Raw genomic sequence first — 12602 nt, forward strand, 5'->3', positions numbered from 1 at the left:
TCTAGAAGCTGGCCTCTATTCTTAGCTGCATTGGACATATATGTGCCAAGATTGCTCTGCCATACTGACACTTAAACACTCAGTTATAAATATAGGTTTTCCTGGTAATAGCGCTGAAGTAGTCTAAAGCTATTCAAAAGATGGCTGCCTGTAGTAGGCTCTTACCTCTTCAGTGTCAGGTTTCAGTTTCTCCCTTGGAGCTGTGCCTCAATTTCCAGCCTGTTGCAGGGTCATTTGGAGTATTCTGAGTGCTTTTGGTCCACCAGCCAAAGCCAGAAGTCCACTCCTTCAGGGGTAGCCAAAGAGTCCAGAACAAAACAGTTCCTTCAGCCCTCCCCAGGCTAAGCAGTTTGTTGGTGCAAGACTAACAGTCTCTTAGCCCTTAACTTCCATACTCATTGAACGCCTAGGCCTACTAAACAAGCCCCCATGCCAACACCAGGCCTTAAGACCACACCAATGCTTGGTTGCCCCTTTCCATTTTCTCAGCCTGCCTCTTGATGGATTCTTTTCAACAGCCCCTCCTAAATAACGTCCCCTGCTCTCTCAGTGCACAGCCAAACCCCAGATCTGCCCTCTCCATTTTTCTTTTACATTTGAAGGAAAACTGCTCCTTATATTCTCTGGCACTCCTCCCAGCATGCCTTGCAGCAGCCTACAAATCCCAGGGTCCCTCATGGGACTAGCCATCCCAGAATTCCCTTGTTCCACAATGAACCAGGAGTAGGGTGTGCTTGACCAATAGGTGTCGTGAAAGGGGCAGAATGCACTCTGTTACACTGTCTAAGGTTTGACCTGAACTTGGGGCCCAGATCCTGAACTGGTGTAAATCTGTGGCACTCCATTGACTTCACTGGAGCTATGCCAAATGCATTAACCCCAGTTGTGGAGCCGCGTCTGTGTATGTTACACAATTAGCCTGTTAATGTCTTAGATTTATTTAAATGGCAAACATTCACTTTCTTTGGCCTGACCTTTTCGAACATGGATTGAAAAAAAAAATAAAGAATTTGCTCTATTCAGATGATGTATGTTGCTGGTTTTTCAGATTGCTGTATTTTATATTTCATACTTTAAAACGTGAATATACGTCTGTGACTGAGTGTGTGCAGAGTTCATTTTAAAACTGCTTCACTGTGAGTTCCTCAGTATACTGTTTGTACACATCCTTTTATTCCAGTGAAACAAAGGCTTCTGCCACACAGAGTGAAGGTTCCCATAAAATGAATTAAATTGATGCTCTCCCATTAGAAGCACTGTCCATGCTTTTTCCTGTGCTTTTGAAATAAAGGCCTCCAGTGGAATTGTTCAGTGGTTACCACATATTACGGTTGAGTTTCGTAATTTTGAATGCTCTGTGACTTGCACAGAAGGCAACTGCTCCAGCACACTGATAGCTAAATGGTAATAAAAATGTACTTTAAATATGTTGAACCCCAGGAAACAGAAAATAAATTAAAGGACTTGGTGCTTACCAGCAATGTCTCTTTATTGCTACTGCAGGGGAAAGTTTCTGCATTTGGTGAGGGAAGGGTTCTTTAAGATCCTGAAATGTTTTATGTATTAGGACATTGGCTGTCATTGTATCAATCAATATGAGTGACAGTTTCAAGGGGACTGTTCTCTTTGTATAGTCCTTGTTGCTTCTCACTATGACTCTATTGTTACTGCACATGCAATTAACTTTATTTGCTTGGGAAGATACTATTATGTCCTTGTATTTGTATCAATTATATATGAAGGGAGAAAAATATTTGACATGTGAGAGCCCCAATGACATGAACCAAAGTGAGTGGCATAGGGACAGACAATACAAAAAACTTGTTTGGATCAGAGCTGGATCAAGGAAGCTGCGGGCTGGTTTTGCAAAACCTCATCAGTTTTAAAACACCAACAAGAGCAGTGGTTCAGGATCTGAATGACCAAAGTTCTGGTGGGGGGTGAAGAGTAGGGTGTGTAAACACTTCTGGTTTTGTTGTACTTTTCTGATGAGCAAACCAGGCATTTGTGCTTTCAGCTTTGCAAAACCTTTTTCAGTCAGGGTTTGTAAAATCAAAACCTCAGGGGGATTTGGACTGGGTTCCATTGGACTCAAATCACCAAAGAGAGGGTGTGTCAGATAAAAGGTTTTGGTTTTGGTCCCATTGCTAGTGTGGACAGAAGTGTGGATGTAGGGCTCAGGCTATGAAGTCTGTCCATTGACTTTAGAGGGCGATAGACAGCCCATAATTCCAGCCAACATTATTCTTCAATCACTGGGGCCTATCATATTCACATTGATAACCACGAGAAAGCTCCTATTGATTTAGTGGGGCAGGATTGGGCCCTTCAAGAGCCAGTCAATGGGAACGATGTATTTAGTCCATTTCAAAAGAAAAAACAAACCACCCTCAACTGCTGTAGCTTGTAGCAAAGTGTTTAATAAAGTACAGTATCAGAAACAATATTCTAATAGAAAAGCTCATACTGTGAATACTGTATATTTTGTACTTGTTACAATTGTCAGTGATAATTTAGATAGTGAAGGATTTTTTGATGCATCTAGCAGAGATACAAACAGAACAACATAGACAAATTTCTTTTGTGGTATTAGAACTAGAGATGTGCAAGGATGGAAAATATTTCCCCTAGTGGTAGTAGAGAAAATGCTGGCAGAACATGGTCTACTGATTTCCACCAAGTGCCCCGTAGCAAGTTGCATTCATAAAAGGCTATTAACCTGCAGTACCACTTATAGCTCAGATCACTCTGACCTTCATTTAGCACAAGTCACAGCTGTTTTGCAGCATAGGATGATGCATCAGACTGGCCCTGTCTTGTCACGTTATGAAAGGTGACGTGACTGCCTGAACTTGACTTGATGTGCCACCAATCAAACCAGCAGTTGAAACAGTCACATAACCAGTTGGACCAGCTGTCAGGGGGAGAAATGAATCCAGCATAAACAATGGTTTAAAAATGTGTATCTACTCACCAAAGTAGTGCTTATCAAAATGCTTATCTACTCAGCTTTTCATGTTGACTTCAATGGGACTACATGGGCGAGTGAGTACTCAGCAGGAGTCAGGGCCACACAATGAGATTCTGACGGTCGTTTAGAGCTGGTCAAACAATGGGATGTACGTTTTTGGAACAATTTTCTCAAAAATTTCATCCCTTTTTGGTCGAAATTAATAATTTTGCAAAAGTTCAAAAAGTTTCATTAAAATTGCGAATTATTATAATTTTGGACCAGGTCTGTTGTGGACACTGATTGCCTATAGACTAGTCACATGTTATTGGCTGTCCGTGCCTTTCTTATGATGTCACACCCCTGTGCAAGCTTCTGACAATACACAGCTAGGATCTAATCCTTGAAAAATCATTCAAAAATATTCTGTGACCCATGATGTTGACAGAAGAAGAAAGGTAAACAAAGGGAGGGAGGGGAAAGCGGTTGGGGGAAGGAAGCAACTGTAAGGAGGAAGAAGAGGAGTCGGGATTAGTAAAATAAAACGACGACAGTCTTGATGTGCTGTTGCCTCCCAAAGTGCCAAGAGTTACAGCCACTTTTAACTGACTTTCTCTTGTAACCCCCAAATTGGAAATGAGTCAATACTTCCAATTTAGTTTTCAAACAAGAAAGTGAGCTGAAAGTAGCTGGTGGGCCACGAACTGCTATCAAAGGGTAACTGATGTTTTGAGGGGCATGAGGCGGAAAAAGGAGTCTAAATAGTCTAGGGAACCTTAAAATGGGGAGCAGATGAACAAAAGGAAAAAGTAAAAGAGATAAGAAGGGCTAGGAATAACCCCCCCACACACGTTAATTTGAAATAGCAGGGGAACCTTTTCCCCATAATTTTCTCTTATGCGGCTACTAGGTACTGTTTTTCATAGCAGAAAGGTACACATTACTCAATATTCTTTTTGATTTTGTAAAAAAAATTATAATTAGTGAGCAAAACTATAAAGCAATAACCCACACCAGGGTGCATATAAGCAGAGTATGGTGCGCTTCTTGGATGCTTGAAGGCACTGATCAATCCATGCACCAACAGCCTTCTAATGTACATATTATTATGGCTCATTGCTTTAACGTTTGATTGAAGTTTGCTACTGGTAACATTTGTAGGTCTTTGCACTATGCTGGCAATTGGCCAGAGTTCATTCTGGCCGTCAGGCAAAATGTAGTTCAGATCTTTTTCCTTCTAATTCTCAAGAGTGCTGAGAAAATAAGGAAGTAGGTAGTCTCCCTATGTGACGCTAACACAGACCTTGGAGTATATCGTACATCCACAGCTCCCTACAGAGCCAGACAAGTATTTACCTATAGTCTCCATGGCAGTCAAGTGAACATCCCGGATTTTAAAAAGAATGTCATATGGGAGTTAATCTCAAGCATCCAGGAAGAGGCCAATGAGTGCAGGAGACAGAATTTTCCCAGCAGCTAGACTAGAGAACTCACTTAATCCCACAAAAGCTAAGCCTGAGAACTTCCAGAACTAAATTCAAACCTCATTGCTTTGCCTTCGCTTTTACATACAACAGAGAAAGAGAGAGAGAGAGAGAGAGAGAGTGAGTTTCCCCATAGTGCTAAAGGAAATAATATCACCCAGTACAGTTCAGAGGTCAATAAATGGACCATTGGCCTGATTGTCGGAAATGCTGCACTCCTGCCACTCCCATTAAAGTCCATCTGAAAATCAGGCCACATGTTCCTAAGCACATCTCTAATTGCAAGCTCCCCTCAAAATGATTTCATTATCTTTACATTTTTTACTTAGCAATTCAAAGCTATTCACACTGTTATGAGGCTACTCACATCAAGAATGCAGCTCTTTATACATGCACAGAGAACTGACAGTTATCAAAGGATACACTAAAGAACTGCTAAGGGTGTTAATGACAATGTCTCTACCATGGTTGGCAGTGGAGACTTCAGCTCTTTCCTGTACCACCTGTATGAAAGGCAGTTGCAGTGTCAGAGATACATTAGTTAGTTAATGGCACACGTACTCAAAGAGCTGTAATAGTGAATGTGCAAACACAAACACTGACAGGACTAACGATGATCCACCAATGATTTAAAAATAAGACATTCTAGACATAAAATAATATGGAGACTAATGACAATTTTAATAGGGAAATTATTTTCAAATATTTATTTGTAGAACTAGTAACTGTAATTCATGTTCTAATAATGCCCTTTACAAATACATACAATAGCATCTTTGAAAAGCTAACGGAGTGAGAGCAGAAGGATGCAGTGTCAAAATAACTTTCTTTCAAAAACACATGGCTTTTCTACCGGAGCAAACCAAATGCAGATAGTATGTCAAAGAGAAGGTTTTGTAGTTTACCCTGTTAAGTATAAATTTGATGTCATAATTCGGCCTTTGGGGTTGATGTCTGTGTGTAGGAAAATACAGTATGCAGTCAGTGTACATAGCAATAGAGCTCTTCACTTTTGCCTAGAAAAGATTCAGTACAATGCAAACAGAGCACTTTCTAATGATATCCTCAAAATAACAAATCTGAGGTCACTGAGCTAGGAGTGGGTGAAGCTATACTATAGTTTCCTACATGTTGGGCAGTCAAGTGACTTCACCATCCTTCCTGTGTTTTTACAGGCTGCCGTATATGCGCTTGATCACATCCGCCTCTTCTTTGTCAAGGATGCCCTTGTCCACATAAGCATCAGCTTGCTGATCAATGAAATCCCTCAGCTTTGAAAGATCATAATCTGCAAAACATGAATTCATGAACACCATGAGCTTTCCCCGCTTTGCTGTTTCACCTATGAAACAATGTAATTGTAAACATTATCCACCAATTCCATTCTCTGTCACCTGGGAAAGAACGGAACTTACTACAAATGAATCTTGGCATAGTAATAAAAAAACACCCTTGTGCAAAGTCCTCTTGTATGTGAGACGCAATAAGTATTATTAATCTATCTTTCCTGCTCTGTAATAGTTTTTTTTAACATAGCTCATCCTTCAGTCCAGTGGTTCAATGTGTTGGAAGTCTGTGCATGCAGAAGTTGTTAAGGCTCTATTATGTTCCCAGTTATCATGGACTTCACAGAAAATACTAAACTGACTATTTCCCATCAAAAAAACAAAGTTTGCGTTCTTCAACTCTCTGACAGCTTTTTGCTTACGACAAACTACCCTTCCTGAGAACAGATGTAAGAAATTCAAGAAATCAAATCACTGGGACTAAGTGGAAAGGATATGATTATTCAGCTTTGGCAGGCTACAAGAATCATTTCCAGATTTGAAAAATATTGCAGTGAGTTGTCTGTATGTGCCAGTCCACATTACAAGGATTGAAAGACGCTCTCCATGTTTTGCTGCACTGCTAAATGATAAACACAGGGGCCTAAACCCAAGCATTTGCCTCTATACAGCATAATGCAGGCTGAACACCACTGAACAAAACCTTGCTATGATTGAAAATGTTACTGTTTTCCATGGAAGAAGTGTAGCTTTGGGCACCGATTCTGCAAAGAAATCTGAAAAACTCTTCCTGAGTAGCCAATGGGCAAGCTTAACTCTGACATCAGATACAATACACTAATGCACACACAGAGGCAAGATTCAATGGAAGAATCAATGGCTGGCAGTCTGGAGAATACCAGTGTTCTAAAGATTTACGTTAATTTAAATGAATGAATATCTTTCCTAGAAATGTATTCCTGTTTAATTTTTACAGTATGAATTATTTAGTCCATGAACAGAGCCATCAGAATTCTCATAGAAAATTTGTTGCGACTTGTTCAAATGTGTATTATCATATAAATATGGATTTAAGAACTTCTTCCTCTAACTGTGCACTATTTGCATAATCGACCACAATACCTTTCTCTGCCGTGTAATGGTTGAATGAGTAAAGAGGGACGATGTGCAGGGACACTTTCAAAAGCAGATGAATTTATGCAATTCAGTTTTTGCAATGCAAAGAGTTAATTATTGGGGCAGTGGTAACAGTGCAATGATAACAGTGCCAAGAGCAGGGGGCTGGAAGTCAGGACTCCTGGGATGAAATCTTGGTCCCATTAAATCCAATAGGAGTTTTGCCACTGATTTTTATGTGGCCAAGATTTCACTCCTGGTTTGTGTTCCATGGTCTGTTACTGACCACAGGTAAATCACTTAATCCAGCCTTCCCTCAGTGTACCCATTTGCATAATAGCTATAATAATGCTTTACCTACCTAATAGTGGAGCTGTGAGGTTTCAGTAATGTTTGTAAAGTGCTGTGAGATTCTCAGATGAAAGGTAAGTGAAAAATATTTATTGTAATAGTCTTATTTATTTATTATTAACCATTTCTATTCGCCTCAAACCTTCCCCTTTTTAACATGATACTGCAGGAATGGCTATCAGTAACACTTTACCTCCGACCAACCTGACATGGAACATTTCTTGTGGACCTAAATTAGAAGGACTGAACACTTTATAATCTTGGCTTGTGTTAAAGGGTCAATATTAAAAGGATGTAGTTCCTGGGAAATTTCTGTGAGAGCTGTGGCAGGCTATCAAGGTAAGGATTCTGAAGGCACTAGTTTAAGACATCTGCTCAAATGACAGGGCCAAATGCAGCCTTGCTGTGAAAGTGACATGACTGGTGGAGTTTCACTGGGGCTGAATGTGGTCCACAGACGTCAGACAGCAGAATAGGCCAGAGATGGGACATGCTCTCTTCTTTATGTGGAACAGTTACTATAGTTAACTGCATACACATAAAAGGAGCTGGTGCCCTGTTAGTACAAATTTCACATTTAGATTAGGTTTCAATACTAACCCCATAACTTCTTGCTCTGGAGCTAAGATAGATTATCATAAAACATTTAGCAAAATTGAGAATGAGCAGACTAATTTGCAGAAAGTGAAAGGTAACACAAGACAGGCCTGCATTTAAAAATATATATGCCAGGTCCTTGCAAAACATGGAAGATATTAAACACACAGTCTATGAACCCAATCATTGTACACTGAGAACTCTTACTGAGCCCAGTAGAAGCAATGCATGTGTAAAGGCTGCAGGATTGGGCTTTTAAGAGAGCACTTCTTCTTCGGCTGAGACACTCCGCAGTGTTGCCAAGCTGTTCTTGGTGCAAGACTGCATGGGATAGGCAAAGATGGCTTTGAGTCTTTATGATCCCATGAGCTGAGGGCCTGCCAGAGACCAATCTAGTTCTCAGCATAAGATAGAGCAGCCCTGAGGCTGCTCTAAGTAATGCCTAGCTGAACATAGCCTCAATAGCATTAATTCTAGGGGTTAGCAGGACTTATGGATGCCCCAGCCATGCTCCCTTTTCCCTGGACATGCATGCACCTTTATACGGGGGCAGGGTGGAAAAGCTGTGTATGAGCCTTCATGGTGGCTCTATGCCAACTGAGGATTCCTATAGTCAAAGGAAATGCCTGGGGACCTGATCTTCTGGTTTTACAGCTGCTTTGCATGACCAGAGCATGGCAAAATAGCCAGAGAAGGGTAAAGGCTCTGGTTTTTAATATGCAGATAACTCAGTAGCATTAATGTAAGTCTTAGATGCCTCCATGATGAAAATATACCCAATTCTTCAGTCTTTACTCAAGCAAAATTCCCATTGATTTAATTTCCAAAACCCCCAGATTCACTCTTGCTTTACATTAATATTTGCAACTACAGAATCAATTACATGGAAATTTTATGGTTTAATTAAATGCTAATTGAAATTGCAACAGTGAAGATTTTATCCAATTTTGGCTAATTTGCATATGTAAAATGGCAACATTTTTGTATTTTCCTCTTGAACTCAGCATATGTCAGCTCTGTGATATGCCTATTAACTGCAATATTACAATACTTCTTTACGCCTCATTGACTGGAATATGTAAACAAAAAAAAATCTTCTTTCACCCACATCTGAAACAAACACTGAACTCTGAAATGGCCATACTAAATTATACTGAGGCTAATTTGCATATACAAATAAAGTCAATTGGTGGTATTTCCTAAAAATAATCATCAAAATCTTTCTACTCTATGAATGGTGAGAGTGAGTGTTATGAAACTTGATGGCTCTCATTACCTAAGTATTTTGTGAACAATTCAAAATATGCTGATTTGCATATACTAATTAGGTAACTCACAGTTATGTTTCTGAGGACTAAAAATTAATATAGAGTTAATCAGAAAGAAGGCAACCTTAAGGGCTGGGAGCTATGCCAATTTACACCAGCTGAGAATCTGGCCCTAAGAGCGCGGATCTCAAAAGTGGATAGAGCATTCAAATAATGGCCTGATTCACCACAGCACCGCTCATTTTATGCCAGTGTAATGCCACCAATTTGCCTGGGTCTTCAGCTCCCACCAGGGCTGGAGACAGCACGGATGGGCCCACAGAATCAGGGAGCCATAACTGGCTCCCTAATGATCTGCTTGTTCCCCGGTGTTCAGCAAAGTTTGGTTATAGAAGAGAATAAGGCCAGAAATCTAGCCCCAATTTCTATTAATGGTCACCTAAATCACATGGGATTGTTTCTGTTTCCTGATTGGATGACTGACTTTTTTAAAACAGAAAAATGGCAAATAGCAAATAAGGGCTGATGAAGTCCCAGAGGGAATTTTCAGATGAATAATCATTTCTGTTAAAATTCATGAAACATTCTGGACTTGCAAATATTTTCCCAAGTAAGCTGACTCATCCAAATACTCACAAGCAATTACTAATACAGGCCCCTGAGTGGAGCAAATGTGCCATGTTTATGCACAAATGTATTTGTGAATCACCTTTTGTATTATTCCACCACATCCAATTTGCTAGTTTGAAAGTAGACAAAGGATTGACAAGCACATAATCTTGAAGTGAAGGATTATGGCCCTGTATGACTCAGTCTGGGATAAACTTACTCAGTTTGTACTCCATTTACCACCTCTGCTAGATTTTTGAATGAGCAGTTGCCAGAATACACAGTATAGAAGGGGTAAACTAAGGGGTAAAGCATCAGGAGATTAAAGATTTTATTCTCATTTACTTATAGTTTAAGTGTAAATGAGAATCAGGCCCTAATAGTATAAAATATAATGATGTTCAAGATTGCCATTGTGGATCCATTAATTTAAGGAATTCACGCCAGTACATCTTACTGCTTTTCCAGAGAGATAAAATGCTATTATATCTGTAGTTGAAGTCATTTTCAATTTGCAGTAATGCTGGGGAAAAGGTTACTGTGAAGAGGAGTGAGGGGCTGCTCAGGAAATGGGAAACAGAAAACAATCCCATGTGATTGAACACTAATTGCTGTAACAAACACACTGATAAATGGAAATATTTATTGGAATTGGCATGAACATTCTACAGTAAAATGTAAGCCTGCCACCAACTATAACTGTTGCTGTGGGTTATGGGGAGAGGATTTTAAGAGGGAAGGAGTTATAGGTGAGAAAATTAGGTCATTATTGGTCAATCCAAACATCTTATACTGAGCTTCAACAAAGGAAATGAGTGTGTCAAGCTGTAGTCATGCACTGATTAAATAGTGCCCATCTTACACTCTGTCACACATAGGGGCTGATGAGAGCACGTGGGGCAGACCCAGTCTCAACTCCCGCTCCTCCTTGGCTGGTGGTGGAGAGCTTCCTCTCCTTTTCCAAATGCTTTACACACTTTTCCCCACCATGCCTTGTGGTTTCTCCTTACCACGGACAGGTTGATGGTGGAAATCCAGCCAATAGCATCAGGGCTGAGATAAGAGCTGGGATGCTGGTTCTGTATGATGCTTTGAGGGAGGAGATTGCATGGACAAGCCAAGTGGTCCTGTTATTCCTGTGGATCCTGCCCTTGCCCCTCTACCTCTCCCCAGCCTTTCCACACTGTTGCAAGCCCCATTTCCTAGGAGAAGAAAGGTATTGGAGAACCAGCCTAAGGAAGGTTGGGCAGCTGTTTCAGTCACTGTTCCTCTTCTACAGAGCTTAACGTGTGAAAGATGCACAGTGCCCTTAGAGCCAATCCTAGGAGAAATTAATAACGCCATAATGCTCTTATCCTGCAGATGCGATTCCTAGATGTTTTCACCTTGACTGTTTATGAAACAAAGTCTACAGGATTAGAGTTTCCTGCTACTTGGAATGGGATGCACAGCACTAGCACAATGCCATTGGGTTCCCACAGCTGCATGCATATATTAAAAAGCTCCTCTTCATGAATGCTAACAAAATAATCCTTAAAACACTTCTATTGATCTCACGGTGTAGGACTGACATTCAATGCACGTTGCAAGGCTTACTTATTATTCTCTGGATTTCAGTGAGTGGGTGCTTAGGTGGGGGGATGAGGGGGTGCAAGGAGTTTATGTCCAGCAAGTTAGTCAACATAAATTTTGTTATTCAGGGCCAGTCTGGACAGGCTAGTTTTTATATTTTGTAGTAGTTCAGTGCAATATTTAAATATATTTCCATAAGATCATGGAGCTTTATAACAGACTGTTTCTTTAATTTGTACACATCGCCTACATTTGGTCCTAGACTACTTGACAGTGATCCTAGCATCATTAATTATGGGGCTGTCATCCAGACATGTCCATAGTCTCACATTTTATATTTCTGTGATTCAGCTCATCTCATCAGGCTAATTTATACAACATAATTTATAAAACAAATTGTAATCTGAATAGTGTCCACCCCACATGTGCAAGATTATTCATTTCATACCTTCTTTATTTCCCTGCTTGTTGTGCTTCTTCAGCCATTCTATATTCTTCCTGATGGCTTCCAAATACGCCTCAGCTTTCCCTTGAGGAACAGATGAGAGATCAATCAAACACCCTTCACCAGTGATTGATGCAGCTTGTTTAACTGAGAAAACTTGGTTACAGTGAAGGCAGATTAAAACTGTTCTTAGTTTCCATTTAAGGGACCAGCCCTGTCATCCTTATTCAGGCAAAATTCCCATGCCCGGCTAGCAGATCCTGTCTGTGAGAGATTAGTCAGCTCTGATATGAATTTATGGCCATTTCCTCACTTTGATTTGTGTGTGCAACTCCCGTTGATATCCAGAGATATTGCATGCATGGACTGGGGTCAGTCTGTGGTGTTTAGAGCACAACAGCTGTTAAACAAAGATTAAAGTGTTAAGACATTGGGGTATGATTTTAATAAGACTGAAAGCTTTGTGCATCAGCTCACATACTAAAAACATCAGAAGCCTCTTCTATTGACTGGTGTAACAGTGTACATCAAATATAAGATTGTGATGTTCCGAAAGGCATAAGAAAAAACCTACAACCTGAAACGCAGGCACTGTATTAGCTGAGAAAAGGAAAGCATGAAAACTATATAATCTTGTTATAGCCTTTATATTTTGAATTTTGAAATGGTGTCTATTTTTAGCTCCAAGAGCACACAGGTCAAAATTAGTTCAAGGATTACCTAATAAGGCCCTGAAGGGAATGTAATAGATAATAGATTCTGAATTCTTAACTTGGCTAGAGCTTTATTGATGTAACATGCTCATATTTGTCAGGAAAAGACTAGTGCGATTAGCTTGTGGAAGGCTGTTACTGCCTACTGTGCATATCTGATCCCATCAATAAGTGGATACAATAGTAAATATACTGAAACCTTTGAGCTAGG

The 12602-nt window shown here is 40.2% G+C and overlaps 1 protein-coding gene across 1 annotated transcript in view; it reads right to left on the reverse strand.

The window, feature by feature from the left end:
* Positions 1-5603: 5603 nt before the first annotated feature.
* SCG3 (secretogranin III) overlaps positions 5604-12602 on the reverse strand; it is a 44365-nt gene continuing 37366 nt past the window's right edge. The window contains exons 11-12 of the mRNA XM_065412275.1: positions 11682-11762; positions 5604-5722 (exon numbers count right to left, since the gene is read on the reverse strand). Of these exons, the coding sequence (XP_065268347.1) occupies positions 5604-5722; positions 11682-11762 (200 nt within the window). The remainder of the gene's footprint in view (positions 5723-11681; positions 11763-12602) is intronic.

The sequence above is a fragment of the Emys orbicularis genome, chromosome 10 (assembly GCF_028017835.1).
Source record: "Emys orbicularis isolate rEmyOrb1 chromosome 10, rEmyOrb1.hap1, whole genome shotgun sequence".
NCBI classification, from domain to species: Eukaryota; Metazoa; Chordata; order Testudines; family Emydidae; genus Emys; species Emys orbicularis.